General features: G+C 36.0%; 1 protein-coding gene across 1 annotated transcript; it reads right to left on the bottom strand.

The window, feature by feature from the left end:
- Positions 1 to 2,970: 2,970 nt before the first annotated feature.
- Positions 2,971 to 17,432, bottom strand: LOC129002745 (phosphatidylinositol 3-kinase catalytic subunit type 3). The gene is made up of 2 exons (XM_054430775.1): positions 17,260 to 17,432; positions 2,971 to 8,874 (listed from the first exon to the last, which is right to left on the bottom strand). Exon 2 carries the CDS (start codon positions 8,758 to 8,760, stop codon positions 6,130 to 6,132), a length of 2,631 nt encoding a protein of 876 aa, XP_054286750.1. The 5' UTR covers positions 8,761 to 8,874; positions 17,260 to 17,432; the 3' UTR covers positions 2,971 to 6,129.
- Between the last annotated feature and the right edge of the window lie 1,630 nt (positions 17,433 to 19,062).

Here is a 19,062-nt window from a genome sequence, read left to right as displayed (position 1 = left end):
GATGACCCTAGATGTGGCCGCATTCACAAATTATTGTCACAGGAGTTGTGCAGGTGTTGTCATCACAGTTATAACATACCACTATCGTGAGAATAAATTAGAGGTGTTGTCATGATCATCGGGAAGGTAAACAAAGTTGCTGCGATCCCAAGTAATTATCACTGAATTGCTGCGATTGCGGTAAATCATCACAAATTTTGCGATCGCTGAAGGTGATCACAGATTTAAAACATCACAGTAAATCATTATGGGCGTTGCCACTATTATGGGAAATCATCACGGGTGTTGCCGTTTTTAGGAGGTTGCTGCGATGGCAGGAAATCATCACGTAAGTGTCCGTATTGCGGGAAAACACCACGGATGAACTTGTATAGCAAATGTAGGTAAATGTAGGTATACAAAATATGGAGTTTATCCTACTGTCAAATATTTTTGCGTTCTCGGTGATAAACATGCTTTGCGGAATAGACTAATCTGTTTGATTACGGTAGATTACAGTTCAACACCTGCAGTAATACCAACGGCATAACATGACTAAAAATGTTTACTTTGACCATCTATGGAGCCATTCTTACAGTTCAATAGGTCTAATCTCAATTCTGTCTGTAAAGGGTGTATAAATTGCTTGCAAGACATCAGCTATTATCTATATATTGGACGATGGATATATTAGCGCAAAATCCCCAAATACCCTTTTTTGGGGGGGGGGGAAGCACAGATTAAAATCTCGCCCCGGGCATCTACTACCCTCGGTACGACTCACAGGTAGCACACAGTCCTTACTGAGCATGCCACAGTGCATACAGGAAGTGGAAAAGGCTATTGACTTTTCAATACTTAAGTCAACATCCCATCTATGTAAACCAGCCGTTGTCAATTAAAAAAAAAAAAAATTAAATTAACAACCTATAGTGTGTGCTATTGTATAAATTCCCCCTTTCCAACAACTATTCAACTTAACCAGTCTGTTTCTACAACTTCTGAATAAGTTGGACAGTTCAAAATAAGGGCCATTCTAATGAAAGTAATGATGTTAGTACCTAGAGGCAACCACGTGTTTACACTTCACGTGTTCCATTGCCTTGATGAATCAAATGATAATGGTAGAGTAAATATTGATAACATTGAGAGTTTCCTCTTATGCAATACTAGGCAAAGGTAATTCACTGTAGCCGAGACCAAGAATAAATTTTAAGAATCATTTTCCTGATTTGATGTACTACCCCGGAGGAACTATTTCGTATTTCATTTCTTGGCTGATCTTAATCTCGCTGACTAAAGACATGCACATCAGATCAAAGCTAATGAATAATGAACACCTTGTCGTGGTTATATAAGGCCCCGGCCACACGAGGCGAATTTAAGCTGCGCGGCTTATCTTCGCGCGAAGTTAAGCTGCGCAAAGTGCCTGGCCACACGGGGCGGATGAACCGCTTCCGGTTGGGTTTTCCCAGTCTCAGTACTCTATTAAAACATAGTTCAGTTCACTCTTTTTAGTCATGGACGAAACACATATGTTAGTTTGTGCATTAGTGTGTGGTTATCTGGAACCAAATGTTAACAGAAATCATTGGGCCCATCCCTTCATAACGGAAAAGCCATTTGTGTTCCAAACCTTTTACGAGCACATGCGAAACCATAGTTCGGAGTTTTTTGGTTATTACCGTATGTTTGTAGCATCTTTGACCAGTTTAATAAGCTTGTCTGTATCAAACAATGTTTGAACACCACACAAGCGGTAACAAACACGCAAAACAAACTCAAAAACCACTGGTAATGTCCGAAGAATATCTCCAATAAGCGCGGCTGTTGCGCGGTCAAACCGTATCGTGTGGCCACTCTCATAAGACTAGGTGTGTCATCCCCTCCAACTTAACTTTGCGCGGTCGAGAGACGACATGGCGCGGCTCAACCGTACATGCGGCTAAACTTCGCCTCGTGTGGCCACTCTCATTTGATTCAATGTGTTGTCGATTCCCTTAACTTTGCGCGGCTTAACTTCGCGCGGTTAAACCGCCTCGTGTGGCCGAGGCCTAACTGCAACAACATAATCATTGAGACTCACGCTCACACTGTTACTGGAATAACAAATACCAAACACCCTGTATCACTTTCTCTACACTTGACAAAGCCTCCCAGGAGATTAAATATTTTGTGTTTAGTTTCTCTTCTGTATTTTCTTTTTCCAATTAAGTTAGTCGATCAGTTTTATCAATGTCATAGTAGAAAGAGAAGATTTAACCCTGATTCAATAGCTTTACTTGTTACTAACTTCACACAAAATACCTGCATCTATAATTAATTACAGGCACAGTAATCAGGGCAGTTAGGAAACTTTACTGGATGTTTGTGCCTAGTTAGTGTTTAGAATTTAGAACTACGCACTCCATTTGGACAAGTTGAAAATATTGATTACTTTGTTGTTCAAGTGAAAGATATATTTTGGATACAGACCTTTTTGTACTGTAAGAAAAGGTAAGCAAAGGTTTTTAGTAGAAGATGTGCTCTTCTTGCAATACTTTGTTACACTTTTAAAATAACTTTATCTGCTGGAAAATTTTGTTTTTGAACTTATAACACCTAGAAACACAAACACTTTTTATTGACACTGTCTATTTTATTCCCACTAGCTGTGTGTCCTGGGGTTCACCATTTTAAAAGAAATACTGTAAATCTAGCCATCATTATTTTTTATAACGATAAATGAAAATGAACTCTTATAACTGAAATCACTAAAATGGGATAACTCCCGTCTCCCGACACTACAAGTTTAAGTTTGTTTTAGTGCAATATATATAGGCTAAAATTTAATTTTTAATAGGCTGACATTTATGGATGGATTTAACTATTAATACGAGTAAATATGTCAATTAATTGTGATACCAAGGGAACCAAGGTATAAATATTTTATGAATAATGAAAATATTAATTATTAGGGGTTTTAATTAAAATCTACAGTTATAATAAAAATTCAACTTTTTATTACTATATTTACATTTCATTATTTATTTATACCTAACAACATTCTACACTTTATACAAATCAATAAAAACCTTTACATATACAGTACATACAATTGAGGCATTCCATTCCAAAACTCACTCATTGCAGTTTAGCAAACTTTACACTAACTAAAAAAAACTTGTTTTTTGATTATAATTATAATGTTTTTTAGTTGTTAGGGGGTTACTTTGGTAGCAAATTATCTCTGGAACCTTTTGAAACATTTATATTTTCTATTTACGACAAGCTGTTTGCCTGAAATTGAGCTTAAAAATCTGTAAGGAGTGAGTTTTGTCATGGCATGCCTGTAAAGAGTGAGTTTTAGCATGATACCATTGTACTGAGTGAGTTTTGTCATGACACGCCTGTAAAGAGTGAGTTTTAGCATGATACCATTGTATTGAGTGAGTTTTAGCATGTCATTCTTTGGCAGTAGTAGAGTCACATGGCAATTTGAAGCAACTTTATTGGCCAGATGGAAAGAGAGAGTTTTGGAAAGCAGCAATTTCAGGTAAATGTGATGAAGATAAAGCATTTTGATAGGCAGGTTGTAATGAGTGAATTATGGAACAACAAGGACCTTAAAATAAGTTAGTTTTGGAAACCTGACTTTCTACATTTAATTAGAAATGGAAAAAGTGAGTTTTGAAAACGTTTAATGTTAAAAGTCAACAAATCCATTAATACTCCAAATTAATGATGCCAACATCTCAAAATCAAAAACTTTTTTGATAAATGAGTTTTGGAATAGAACGTCTCAATCTACAGTTATTTGCGAGACTATTTGTTAGCTTAGGAGAGTGATATTTTACAGGAAATAACACCACAGCTCCTAATATAATATTCATATGAAAAATTAATGTTAACTTTGCGTAAAAAATTCAAATTGATATTTCCTACTCCAATATTTATTTTTGGCAACACAATAAATCACGACTAGTAGGGAAGTATTTAGTATTAACAACGGAAAGATACCTCAAATCATGTCTGAAAACAAGGACAACGTTTTGTTTCATTTTAAAACTGATTAAATTATAAAATACTGTAAAAAATAAGGTTATAAAAAATTTTTAGATTACAAAATGAGAACAGAAGCTGGTAACTATGGATCATAAGCATAAAAAAATAACGTAACTGGTCCGAAACCTATACTACTATTAACATATGGTTTAGACAGTTAAGCAATGTTAAGCAATCTATATATATAAAATCCAATGTATGTTTGTCCTTTATGAACTCCGAAACCGCTTGACAGATTGTAATGAAACTTTCAGGCATTATTAAGCATTATTCAATGGTGGTTTGTGTGAAGTTTGGTGCAGATCCGTCAAAAGGGCTCCGCCCCAGTGGTTCTGGAGTTTCCCATGTTAACCTTATGAGTACTCTCACATTTAAATGGAATTAAAGAATCTTAACAGCTGGTTCAACTAAACAATTTGATTCTGTGATGTTCAATAGCATTGCTCCAACCTAAAGGTGAGTAAGCGTAGCAAACGAGCTTCACCAGGATGTGATTGAGCCATGCAAATGAGCTCATCTTGAAAATGAACGAGCATTGACATAAAACCATATTAGGACAGGACGACGTCTGTCGGGCCAACTAGTGTTGAATAATGATAACTTTCTGGCAAGTAACATCTATATATATAATACGTGAAGCCGTTTTTTGTTAACGCAACTCCTCCCTTATTTGCGGACCAATTTTAACGTTTAAGGTGTCAAAAAATTCGTCTCAATATGCAGTTTTGCAATAAGGTTTTAGAATTTTTAAATGCCAACTCTTAAGGGCGTGAGACCCTCTCAAAGGTCGGGTTTTCCCCATAAGAAATACATAGAACAAATTTAAAAACAAAAACAGCTGTTTATAAAAAGAAACTCATTAGCTTTTTGGGAGTAAATATTAATGTTTGCAATACAAGTTAAACAGTTAATCAGTTTTGTTGGAAGAACAGAAAACGCCTCAAGTTCAAATAAGAAATATTGAAAACGGGAGGATGAGACAATTAATAATGAGATATCTTATGCGTATGAGGAGAGTAGAAAAAGAGAGGTAGAAAATTCACCAACACAATCCAGACATTTCAAGTCAAAAATAAGAAGTTGCTATTGAAAGCTTTAGTGGCAATATTAGACCAAACATAAGTGAAGGAATTAGTGTTTATGTATTCAACGATCGAGTAGGGACAATCAAGTTTATTTTTATGATTCTAAGGCAAATAATATACGCTGTTCAAAAAGAGAAAGTTGCAATTGCTATCCAAGTCTTATAGCTACAAGAGCTAACTAACCTATTTAGACAAACGAATCCATACTTTCAAAACTTTGGGACAGGTATTAAGAGAACCCCAGAAACTCCACTGAACAACGTAAGACAGTTCTGATGCGAGGCATATACTGAGACTGAGCCAACTTTCAATGGTGTTGCTGCTTTCAAAGCAGATTATGGCTGTCCAGTTGGTAATCCGGAGACTTTTCGAGATTCTATACGAAAAAACCGTTGGTTTAGGAGGATGTCTCAAATAAAATTAACAAACTAAAAAACCCCAACTAAATTACTTAACACGGGTTATCAGTAAGGCAACCGTTTTCATCAATTCTTAATGCTGGAAAAACATTGTTGCAACATGTTAACTCAAATTGAAGCAGAACGTTTAGCTTACATTAAAAGTTATGAGTAAAAACTGAGAGCAGAAAGAATGTAGGTGAACATTGACGACGCAAATAGAGTTATTCAAAATAATTTTCTAACAAGTTTTCAAACAACTCTAAGATGTAACTAAAAATACTTGAATTTAAGCATAATGCTCTCCTCGGTGTTATGTTTCGTACTATGCGGCTCATTGAGCCGCACGGGTTCTCTAGTAATTTGTTAATGTTTATGATCCATACTGTGTCTCTTCTAGTATTCGTGCTGTAGACTGATTTCTAGAAATGTAAATGAAAAAATAATCACTCAATTATCAATTAACTTAATCACTACTATTGAGGCAACTTACTTAGGTGAGTATTAACAAAATAAATTAACAGATATGCTATTTACAATATTCCTACACATTTTTTACATGAATTTGTATGGATATATATCATTAGAATTTTAAGTTTAGAATCAGTTAGAAAAATTGAACATTAGTTCCTCCAGTACTGTGCAAACTTATGCAGCTGATCTACTAGAATGGCCATGACAGCAGTTACTGATATGTCCAGCAAGTGTTTGAAGTATTGGACAGCTTCTTCATCTCCCAAGTCCAGCCTCAGCTTGTCTTGAACTTTCTTGAGAGCCTTGTCAGGTTCTAGGGCTATGTCTGGAACATTGGCATTCACCATCAGCGAGAACAAGTTGAGTATCACGTTGGCGTTTCTCCGTAAGTGCAGGTACGCAGTGTAGCAGAGCTTACGGAACTCGTGGTAATATTCTGAATCTGTTCCACCCATCGCCTCCACCATTTCCTTGCTCAATTTCATGGGAGGAGGGAAAGGTTTCGGATCGCGCCCCAAGATATAGCCAAAGTCTATATGGAACAGTTTCCCTGTGGTGGTCAGAAGGAGGTTGTCCAGATGTCTGTCACCTACTCCCAGGATGTATGTTATGACGCAGTAGCCGGCACAGCTGCGGATGTAAGTGTCCATTATATCTGGAGCGATGCCATACGGACTGTTTTCACTAGGATGTCTCTTTCGCAGAAAACTCTGAATGCTTCCTTCTGACGTCAACACTTCTGCAATTGTCAAAGAATTTATGAACTGAACAAATCCGTGTTTTGTTCCAGTAGCTAATACTCTGTAAGGTGTGAGCCTCAAGTCTAAATTCTCTGAACGCAGCAGTTTATCCATTAAGGTTATTATTTGCAAGACGAACTGGTCTTGGCGCAAGTCATCCCCGTGCTTAAAGAGCGCAACATATTCAGATCCTTCTGTCGTTTTGAAGGTCAGCCTCAATGGCATCAATGCAGATTTAAACAGGATAGCATTATTTGGAACTATACCACGAATACAAACGCGAGGATCTAACGGGAAAGGCATTGGATCAAAATCAGCTAAATTAATTTTAAATGCTTCGCTGTCAGCTAACAGCATTTGTAGTTGTTCAATTTTCTTTTTCCGGTTGGTGTTTTCTCGTTGCACGCTCTTTACCAATTTGACTAGTTCGTCTACCAGCAATACCTGTTTCTGCAGTACTTGCTGCTGCTTCTGCCATTCTAAAGGCCCATTTTGCAATGTTTCTTGAAACATACGCATCACTGTAAGATACATTTCTCTCACTTTGGTTTCTTGTTCTACAGTCACCTCTTGATCTTCGCACTCTGTAATCAGGTACCAATAAAAGTAATTGGCTAACGTACAGTTGTGGCAGGCTCTTTGTATTAAAAATGTAGCAAGATTCTTATCTTCACTTTCCAGATCAGAGTTGCTCTTGCTATTGAGGGAATCATGAGATTTGCTCATGCAAGAAACGGACATTTCCTTTTGTTCACCGTCACTCGAATAAGAATCTTTAATCTGCATTTTTTTATAGGCTTCATTAATTTCATAAAAGTCTTCATACTTGAGAGCTTGGACTAGCTGGAGTAGATATAGCAGTAAATCATCATCTGACGCCTGTTGCAGCCTAGAGATGGCGTATCTTCGTACTGCAGGGTGATTGAAAGCTGGACTCAACAATTGTAGAGAATCTTCCACGGCCATCGGAGCCCACTGCTGAAGCATATCTACTGCTTGACGAGCCTCTACAGTCAATTCCCAGTTCACACAATACAAGAATTTTGCTAAGGCTTGCTTCTGAGTGCTCAAATAAAATCGATACTTCCAAATGTAATCCTGTTCTTCTGTAGTCAGTTGCTTTGTTGGTGGGTAAGCAACAATTGCATTCAGTTTGTCTCTAATTATTGCATTAGGTTTTGCATCTTTATCAGATATTCCTCTATGTAAACTACGGGTCAGATTGTGATGTTTGTTCTCTACCAGATTCTCCTGCAATACTTCAGAATCTGGCACAAGAACAATATCGGGATGGTCTCTAAACTGGTACAACTCGTCCCCATCCTGCTCATAAAATATCACAGAGTATTTAGTTCCGTGATAGGTGAATTCAGGAAACTCGACCATCAGGTACAAGTAATCAGAACTTCTTTTCTCCAGCTCTTTGAAATGTTCTATTTTACAAAAGGCTAGCCTATCCAACCAATCAACTTCAGGCAAGTGACCGTCTCGATGTTTCTTTGCTAGTTTAGCTAATTTTATAATCTGTTTTTTACCGTCGTGGCAAGCTTTACCAGGAGTGGAGCTTTGTGGACTGCCATCAGCCACACAGTCTGGCCACACTCTCAAGTCGATCATTCCCTGACGGAACACTCCATGCTTGCTGAAGAATGATATAGTTGTTCCCCCGACAGGCTTGAGAGACGCAGCTCCCACACAGTCGTACAGTGTGATGGCTAGTAGAGCATCACGAGGGAGGTCACTGTACTTGAGAGGAAGGGTGATCCAATCACAGCGAGTTGAGAATGGAGGAGAGGGGGCTTTATGAGCCGTGTACACAGGGAGTGAAATGGGCCTCCCACCAGAAAACACCTGACATTCTACCATCAGATCTGCACTCGATTTCTCATGAAGTCCTGAAAATTTTATCATTGGATCTGCAAGTATTTGGTTATATTCTGGCACCGGATGAACTCCTTTCAGAGAACCAATTTTTATCTGAATTTTCAAATCAAGAGAGGAGCTATAAACACAGTACAGATATTCATCAAGTGTCTTCATTGTTTTTTAATAGGATTCCAAATAGTCAATATATACTTTGTATATTGAATGGAATGAAACTCACCTTATAACATCAAATCATCAGTTCTTTGGCTCAATGAGCGATTTTGGAACCTGAAAATAAATTAGTTTAGTAATAAATTTGCTTTAGGATATTTTGAATATATAAAATTGTGTACCTATGTATCCTTTTTTTACCAGAGTCAAGAAACTTTGATGGAATATTAACTAAGCTGCAGCGCTCAACTACTTTTTGATTTATTATAGCCCAGGAATGATAAAAAAAATACTAAATCTAATGGTAGGTTGGTACTAAATTTAGTTGCTGGTTGCAAAGCTTTTTCCTTTTAATTGATTAGGCCTGGGGGCTCGGACACCTAAGTGATATTGATAGTAGTATTTTTGTAATATTAACTCAAGCAAGCTATACAGTTTTTTAACAGGAGGATTTACCACTGATCTGAATTTTGTTTAAGTTAAATTTTTTAGTGTTGTGATTGGAATTGCATTCCTGAATGAATGAATGAATGAATATAGTTTGTTCCAAAAAACATAGGCTACAAGCTGTGATTATAACTAAATAAAGTATAATAGACAGAGACTTTGGTCACTAAAATATTTTATAAGAGTTTTAATAAAGCCAAAAATTATAACAATAAAATAAAGGAACTAGCAGACATAGGCAGTGCTACCTGTGCGTCTGCTAAGTTGCTGTCAAATAGAAAAAAGAAAAATTGTTGAATTTTGGAATGGCAATTAAAAAAAGACAATAGGTCGTTATTATTATTAGTTAAATAAGTGAATGTATTTCCATGAACACAGTGCTGGTAAGATAGCGCTTTATAGATTTTCGTGTTGGCCAGGAGAGAGAGGGAGGGAGGGTGTGTGTGTGTGTGTGAGAGTTTGGTGGTAGTGAAGAGAGTGATGAGTGGATTGTAGGGTAAGAGTACAGTGAGGTGGAGGAGAGTGGTAAATTCGACTGCGGACAGTCCTAACAAAAGTGCCAAGGTCAGTCAGTGCAAAGGTCGGATCAAGTGCGCCGGTAGTCCGCCGTGATAATTGAGTCGGCCTCGTCGATATTTAAACTGAATAGGAAATCATTGACGAGGAATTTAAATACCTTTAATGAGTCACAATCAAAAAAATTGAAATCCTTAAAAATGTTGCATATGTTACGATAGACTAAGTGTGAAACATAGTATGAATTAGTCGTAGAAAAAGTATAATTCACTTGAATTGTGGTGATTCCAACTCTAGAAGAATATCTTGTGTTATATAAATGTGAAATATTTTGAAAAATGTTATTGTAATTTGTATGAATGTTTATTAATATTGATTTTACGTACAACTGGCGAACAGTGAGGACTCCTATTTCTTTAAATAGAGCGTCAGTCGGGTAACGTTTGCATTTCCCAAATCCTATTTTTAAAATCAATTTTTGAGCAATATTTAATGGTTCCAAGATACTCCTATAACAGCCACCCCAAGCTATAATACCAAACGAAAGTAATGATTGAACAAAAGCAAAGTAAGCCATTTTTAATTCCTTAACAGTCAAAATATCTCTCATGTGTTTGAAGGCAAAAATTAATTTCCTAATTTTATTTCTAACATAATTAACGTGAGAATCCATTTTAATCGTTCGTCAAACAATACACCTAGATATTTATAAGAGTTGACCTTTTCTATACTTTCACATCTACAAGAATTACTTTGATAATCGTCACATTCGTGGATTGTGAGATTGCCTAAATTGAAGTCTGTACTCTTACTAATAGATATAGGCATGAATTTTGTCTTAGAAACATTTAATGTAAGAACATTTTGATTTAACCACTTCTTAATTATCATGAGGTCGTGTGTGGCTCTGTCATACACCTCGGGCCAGGTCCTTCCTTGCAAGAAAATTAGGCTATCATCGGCAAATAAAAAGATTTTACCAAAGATCTTTAGTCTTGAAATATTATTCATATAAATAAGAATAAAACTGGCCCAAGGTTGCTGCCTTGGACCACACCATAGTCTACTGGCAATACATTACTAGTAATGTCATTAATGGAAACAAATTGTGATCTGTTACAAAGGTAGCTTTGGAACCATGAAAGGGAGTTTCCGCGAATACCAATGTATTCCATTTTTCTCAATAATATTGAACGGTCAACAGAATCAAAAGCTTTTTTTAAATCAAGGAAAATTAATACTGGATGGTTTTTTTCTGAAATCGCAGAATTTAATTCTTTATTAATATCAAACAACGCATCTGAAATATTTTTGTCCTGACAAAACCCGTACTGACGCTCGCTGAGTATGTTATTGATTTGTAAGTAAGTAACTAATTGGTCTTTCACCACTCTTTCAATCACCTTAGTAAAAACACTAAGCAAGGAGATTGGTCGGAAATTAGTTTTATTTGTGATGTCATTTGATTTGTATAGAGGAAATACTTTGGCTAATTTAAGACATTCTGGGAAGGATCCTGTGGTGATACTCAAGTTGACTATATGTAAAAGTGGCTCCCACAAAATATTAAAATTATTTTTTATGACGTCGGCCGATACACCATCATAGCCCGGAGCAGACCCTCCCCTTAAACTGAAGACATAGCGTCGGAGATCTAGTTCAGTGATTGGTTGAATCGTAAAGTCTCAATCAAGGCGGTAGTCAGAGTCATTCAAAACTGGGTCCCCACTATAATCAATTGCGTCAGCGAGTGATTTACCTACTCCAGAAAAAAATTCATTGAACTCATCTGCTACTTGTTTGTATGTTGTAGAAATCGGAGATTGCGAGCTAGAAACATATTTTCCAATAGGAAAGGGTTCTTTTATATTTACCCTGCCAGCCAGTTCATTGATTAATCCCCATAGTTTCTTGGGATTTTTAGATGCTTCATTAAGTTTTGATCGGTAATAATTACGTTTGGTTTGCTTTAAGTTAGTATTAACATTTGTCTTTAAATTATGGTAAAATTGTTTCAATTCTAAATTAAAGGGTTGTCTTTTAACTCTTTTGCTGATTTTATCTCTAAATCTGATCTGTCTGATTAAGTCAACGGTTATCCATGGTTTGAGTTTATTGAGCCTTGTTGATTTGTTACCAACTAATTTCTTTGAAGAATTTATACAATTAACAATTATATTACTAAAATGGCTAGAACAAAAATTAATGTTGTTTGAGTTTAAAACAGGGGCCCAGTTAGAATGTGTCAGTAGGTGTGATAGTGACGTATGGTCTATGTACAAGTGTGGAGTAGTGTCTTGTGACAAAGCAGGTTGTGTTGTAGTGGGTTTAGTAATAGTGAGGCCAGTGCTGTAGTGATCAGTGATGGTCGTTTGAATCACAGCTGATTTAATATCGCATTCGTCGTTATATTTTACAAAAATGTGATCCAAGCAGCTCTCGGATACCCCAGACACTCACTTGTAGGTTTGTCAATACATTGTACAAATCCTCCTCCTATTAGACAATCCAAATATTTTTCTGTTATACAATCTTGTCTAATAAGGTCAAAATTAATGTCTCCCATAAAAATGCAGTTTACATTTTTATTGATTTTATTAAAATAATTTTCAATTTCATTCACAAAACTGTCTGGGTTACTATCAAAGGTACGATAAACAGCAAGTATTAACATTTGTTTTTTATCAAACGAGAAGGCTATACCATTGACTATATAACACTACCTATTATTACGTTAGTGTAGTGTTATATAGTCAATGGCTATACTCAACCCGTAAACATCTCCCAAAGTGACCTGTGTTGCAGTAGCAGAAAGTCGTTTGTTAGTGTAAACAATGACTCCGTCATTTTTATTTTTGTGTGTATCAGTCTGGTGCATGTCAAATCCGTCCAAACCGGTTCCCTCCCCTCCCTCCCCCAACCAACACTCTGTTAACACTATGACATCTAGAGAAGAAATAAAATCATTTAAATAAACTAGCAACTCATCTGAGTTTTTATTGAAACTTCTAATATTGGTTTGAAAAATACACAAACCATCCCCCCCCCCCCCAGCACCGTGATCATAAAAAACAGAATATTGTGAAATGGAACTTAACTCTAAGCAGTGAAATGGTTTATCTAAATTATCATCAGCAGTGTCACACAGCATAGGTCATTGCCTTGTCTCCTGTCTGCAATTGTGTATTATTAGACTATTGTGCCATAACAGTAAGAAAAATAATGTCAAATAATGTAAACAATTCAAAACTTTTATCAAATGTAAACAATTAATTCACTTTAAAAACTAAACTACAGTATTGAGATAAAGAGATTGGAATGAATTATAATGAATGATATATGGTGTCCTTGATTTGATAATATCATAATGTTATAAGCTAATGAACCTTATTTTTAGGATTGTAATAACCAAAAGAGATTGAAGCTTTCAGCGGGAGAACATTTTTTAGAGATTAAGAGTCTTCTTCACCCCTGCGAAAAACTCTAAAAACATGCCTTGGCCGTCCCTCGCTCCTGATGGAATAAGTAAAGATCCAATGTTAAAACTTTTTTCCCTACAGATAAAGGTTGGTTCTAGAGCCCTCATACCTGATTTATCCAAAATAATAATTTGTATAAGTAAGTACCAAAAAATCTTAAAAGTAACGTAAATTTAGTTACTTTTAAACATTGATAAAACTGTTTTTATTTCATTTTCAATTTTTCGAGGTATAAGGGCCGTAAGTATAACTATTCAACAACATTTTTACCAAGTTTCAACAAAATCTGTTGAAAAACAGCGTCCGAAACGGGGGACGAAATTAGCATGTTTTGTCCCAAACGCCGGTCTGCCGAAGGGAGGCTACTGCGCTACTAGCCTTTTACAAAACTTGGCTCAGACGGCAGATGAGTCACCGAAACGTCGCAACCTGTCGCTGTCCACAGGACTCTGATCAACAACTAACTGCTACATATTACATTTTATGCAACTTGGTACAACAAATGGGCAAACTCTGTAGAGGCAAGGCATTTTTGAAATGAAAATTAAATTAAATGAAAATGCTTCTTTATTGAAGCGAACTTAGGACCTCATGGTCCTTTCTTACAGTTAACCTCTAAAAAACTAATAATAACAACAAAATAATAACAAAAAATACAATAAAGTTTGTAACATAACTAGTAATAAAATAGCATAAATCTATTCATCTTCCCTAACATACAGTCACACACACATACACCCTCTGCTGCATCTAGGCCTAACGCACGCCATCCCGCCAAGCCACGGCCATCCGGCCAAGGTAACATTCTTTCAGCGCCAAAATGATTTATTATAAACAGTTGTTCTGTGATGAGGAATGCGAAGCGTGGACGAGCCAGAGCAGGTATCCCTTGCGCCTCTTCCATTCAAAAATTTAAAATTCTTTTCAAGATAATTTGGAATTCCAAGATTGATGACTGAATGAGTAATGGAAAGTATTCGTATTTTTCTGACATTCTCTATTAATGTAATAGGGTGTGACATGGTCATCACGCCTAAGATTGAACAAGAATCGAACACAATAATTTTGTACACGTTGTAGTTTTGTTGCCAAAGCCACAGTCATATCATTAATCACAGTGTTGCAGTAGTTGAAGTGTGGAAACACGAGTGATTTGACCAGTTCATAAGAACTAAACCGACAGAGCAAAACAATTGAACCGTATACTTGAACTGTTTGTTGGCTAACTACTTTTTCATTTTTTGGTCAACTAAGTTAAAAAAACGGTACCTAGATTTTGAAGCTAAAGAGTTAATTTTAAAAAAATTATATTTTAGCTGATGTAGTTTGGTTGTAATTTAAATTATACGAGAGGGGCTTCCCGCCACGCCACGTTGCGTCGTGCAGGCAGATTCTGCCTACAATCTCACTTTTAATTTACTACAGTTTAGATACTCAAGTTTGGAGCTGTACAGAAAAGTTGCTAAGCTACTTAGAAAAACACGGATAAAATTAATATTTGCATAGTTTTATTCTATGTAATCATATGCAAATAAATATTTTTAGCCTCTCCATAACAATTAATAAGACAGTCGAAATGTAAATGATTGACGTGACTTTGAAAATTCATAGAATGTAAACCAAACGTAAGAACCTAATCAAACTTTAATACAAAACAGATACATACATACGGTAAAGAATTAATTTGTATGTTTTCAGAATTTTTGATTCTTTTAAAAGGTTTTTGTTGTTAATTATGTTAATTGCATTTTTCTAAACAACGGCAAACGCTAGAAAAATTTAAAAGCTAGTTTTGAAGGTCATTGTATTTATGGAAATATCCATTTTGCCAAGGCATAATGTTACGCATATTATTTATATTAACAAACAAACATTTAATTAGTTGCGCTCGCCACAAGGGCTCCTCACAGCCAGTGATGTAACGAGATGTTTTGTGCTCGATGTCCAAGTGTAGATAAGTTTGCCGCTGGGCGTGCGTAGGTGCGGGTCGCGTCTTCAGTAGTAGTTTGTTTACACAATGTTTTCAGAAAGGCGCGCATAATGACCCTGCGCTACCCCTCGTCCACACTACCTTCCCCCCAAGGCTATACCCCCAAAACAAAACTACACCTAGGGTGATGAAGACTCTTAACCTTTTCTATTTCTTAGTCCAAACTATATCTTACAAACAATTAATCTTCAACTGAGATCCATACAAAACCTGATTGAAAATTATAGGCCTATATTTGATTTTGAGACATTTAGTTTGTGCTTAAATTTGGCTGCATCGGTTTAGTATTTTAGTTGTGACAGGCACACACAGACAGACCACGTAGACGTGTGTGGTTTTGTTTATTTTGCATAGAATCTAAACAACTAACAGCTGTTTCCACTCCACAAACAATCCTCCTTTTCAAGTGTTAGCCGCCGCTAGAACTTGGACTCACCCAAACCACCATCTGAATCAGGCCTACTGAATGAAACTGAAGTTTCTTATGCCTATTATTATTTAATTTGACGGTTACTTGGGAATTTTTCCAACATAAACTGATGGTATTTTTGAATTCAGCTTGCAACAAATTGTTAGTAGTCATATGAAAATTAAATTTTTAATTAATTGTAACCATACATTTACCAAATTACCAAAGCAGATATAGAAATAAATCAAAATCGCTATGCATTGATAACTTATTTGATCCTAAAACAATCACTGGTACTTTCCTGTTAAGGGGAACGTTCATTTTAATCGATTAATTTATTTTCGATATATCAATATTTTTGTTTTCCTTTACGATCCATATTCCATCTTCCATCTGTTTTAATATCTTCAAACGCATTTAAATTACAGACAGACAGAAAAACAGACATAGCAAATATGTCTAAGTTATACTTGGTTAAATAACCGGATTATTGAGTTATAATGGTTATAGCTCGTATTTAGAGAATAGGAACTAATATTGTTTAGGCAAAAATAATAGCCTAGCCTATATTGGATTAAGAAATGAATCTATTCTATAACTAACCAAACTTGCTGTAGGCTAAGTTACCGTTTCAAAATTCTATTTGAAGTCATATGGGGAATAGACTATCAAACGGAATATTAAATTGTTACAGCAAGTTTGGTTAAGTATTTTAGATCAGTTTCATTTCAATATAATTATTTTTTAATTGTTTGTTGCTACTGAACAATATTTTTATTTATCGTAGTTGTCAGCTGATAACTTGCAATTTGTTAATAGGTAGGCTATCAATATAACTTAGGCTATCGAATAAAATAATTAAATGTTGATATAGGCCTATCGAAAAAGAATTCATCAATAATAATGAATGTTCCCTTTAACAGTAAAGTACCCAATCACTCTTCAGTGTTATTATACGTCATTTTTGTTGAAAATTCATCTTTGAATGCAAGTTATCACTTTATGTATCTGGACAACATTCAACAGCATGTAAAAAAAGTAGGCCTACCTTGTCACATTTATCACAATGAAAAATTTATTGTAAAAATGGTGTTTGCCGTCAAAAATAAATAAATATCGTACGTTCTATGCAGGATGGAAACCTTGCAAAATATTAAAATTCTAAAGAATTACTGTTTTAGGCTTGATACCTAGACCTTTGAACTAAAATATCTAAGGCCTAACTTACCGGTACCAGTAGTATTGAATTCTGACCCTAACAAAATTTTAGGCTTTAATATTCTCAACGGTCTCGGCCCCCTTTAATTAAATGAACTTGAGGATGATGAGCATGAGGGGCTTGAGATGAGTATCCTAGCTTATAGGCCTAAATTGTGTGTATTTAATTTGGATTTTTCTAAACATTTAAGTTTATGACAAAATCTATCAGAATAGATCTGGCAAAGATGTGGAATTCAAGTAGGCTAGCCTATTTATGCAAGTAAGTAAGTTAATTAGGTTAGTCAAGGTCTTAGATTTGGACTATGGATCAATAGGCCTACTTGTGGACCTAACTTACAAATAGTGTTGAAAACCAATAGGCCTAATTAGAATATGCTAGTAGTCCTAATTAGAATAGGCTAGCAGGCCTGATAAGTTAGTAAGTTAATATTGATACTTACTTTGTCCTTTGAAAATTGTTGAATATGTTTTATAGGCCTAGCAGGAAAATACACCCTTCATGTAGTGAAGAAATTAAAGACTACATATCAACAGGACTGATTACAGAGTCAGTAAAAAACTTTTTCTATAACTTATCAATTTTATGACTTGCTGAGAGAGAAGAGAAATAGAACGGAATAGAATAGGTGAGCTATGAGACTGACAGAGATGGAGATAAATACCTGCTAGTCTACTATGCTTCTGCTTGCTTGTTTTTTGACAAGTAAACAAGTAAACAGCTGGTGGTAAATAGACTCGACGTTCTGTAAAAATAGTAGTGTAACTAGTAAAAGAGAGTAAAAACGAAGTTAAAATAAATAATCAACATTGAGTCATAGATTATTGAACACTGGTCCATTACAACATTACAGCTTAATCAATACACCTTGTACTGTAAAAGAAAAAGATATAAGGCTAATTATTATAAACATGATCAAACATAATATCTTATACTTATCTATCTATACTATTATAAAAAAGAGGTGGTTGCTGTATGTGTGTATGTGTGGGGTCGCTGTCAATGCGCCACCACGTCAAACCGCCACCTCGGTGTTTTGGTCAGAGGCGTCAACCCGCCACCACAAAAAAACCGAGGTGGTGGGTTGACGTGTACGTACAGGTCAACCCGCCACCTCGACAACAGGCCACCACGACAACCCACCACCACACAATTTTCCGAGGTGGTGGGTTGTCGTACACACTCAAGTCAATGAGCCACCACGACAACATGCCACCACGACAACCCGCCAACACCAGTTTTTATCAGAGGTGGCGGGTTGTCGTGAAGCTCCATGTTCGATGTCGGCAACCCGCCACCTCGTACGTAAGCGACAACGTGCCACCCCGTCAACCCGCCACCACTCTTTTACGAGGTGGCGGGTTGACGTGTACGCTCAGTGTTCGGTGCCGTCAACGCGCCACCTCGCTCATAGGCGACAACGTGCCACCTCGACAACCCACCACCTCGCGGTTGGATTTATCAATAAATAAATCGGTTGGATTTATATTCTGTAGCACTAAATATATTGTACTTTGATTCAGTTAATTTAGAGAAAGTTAATGTACCTAACTCTTAAATAGCATTTCTGGACATTTTAGTTTATTTTCGGAAGAAAGATTGATAGGTAATTCAATTATTAACATGGTGAAAATCCGTCATTTGAAAGGGTCTCACGCCCTTAAGGGTAGGAACTTTCAAATTCTAAAACCTTAATGCAAAACTACGAATTGGTCCGAATCCTTTAACACTAACACCTTAAACGTTGAAATTTGTCCACGAATAAGGGAGGAGTAGTGTTCACAAAACACAGTCCTCGCGTATTAATATGAGATGATAAAAACGTATACCAAAAACAAAAACAGAATAGTTATTTTACTTAATTGCCAGTGAATAAACAATTTTTTTTTATTAGGCGTATAAATATATAAGTTTTTATGCGCACTTACCACCACGTGCGCACGCAACATACGTGTGAAAAGCATGCATTTTATACATTTAAACCGGCGATAGTCAGGGATAGTCTTGTGCCATTTTATAAAGGTGATTGCGAAAGCAAGACGCAAAGAAAATTGTATTCACTTGAATTCAAAAGGTAATTCGGGTGAAATTAACGGTATTCTGTGATTAGACCACGAATACTAGAAGAGACCCAGTATGGATTATAAACATAAACAAATTATGTTTTAAAAAAATAGTACAACACCCCATTGCTGTAACAATTATGGTCCAAACGTTATTTCAGCTTTTGTGATTTTGAACTATA

The sequence above is a fragment of the Macrosteles quadrilineatus genome, unplaced genomic scaffold (genome assembly GCF_028750875.1).
Source record: "Macrosteles quadrilineatus isolate MER2022 unplaced genomic scaffold, UCM_ALF_1.0 Scaffold_9__3_contigs__length_116548681, whole genome shotgun sequence".
Taxonomy (NCBI): Eukaryota; Metazoa; Arthropoda; class Insecta; order Hemiptera; family Cicadellidae; genus Macrosteles; species Macrosteles quadrilineatus.
The sequence above is the reverse complement of the archived record's forward strand: the minus strand, read 5'-3'. Positions and strand labels throughout refer to the sequence as shown.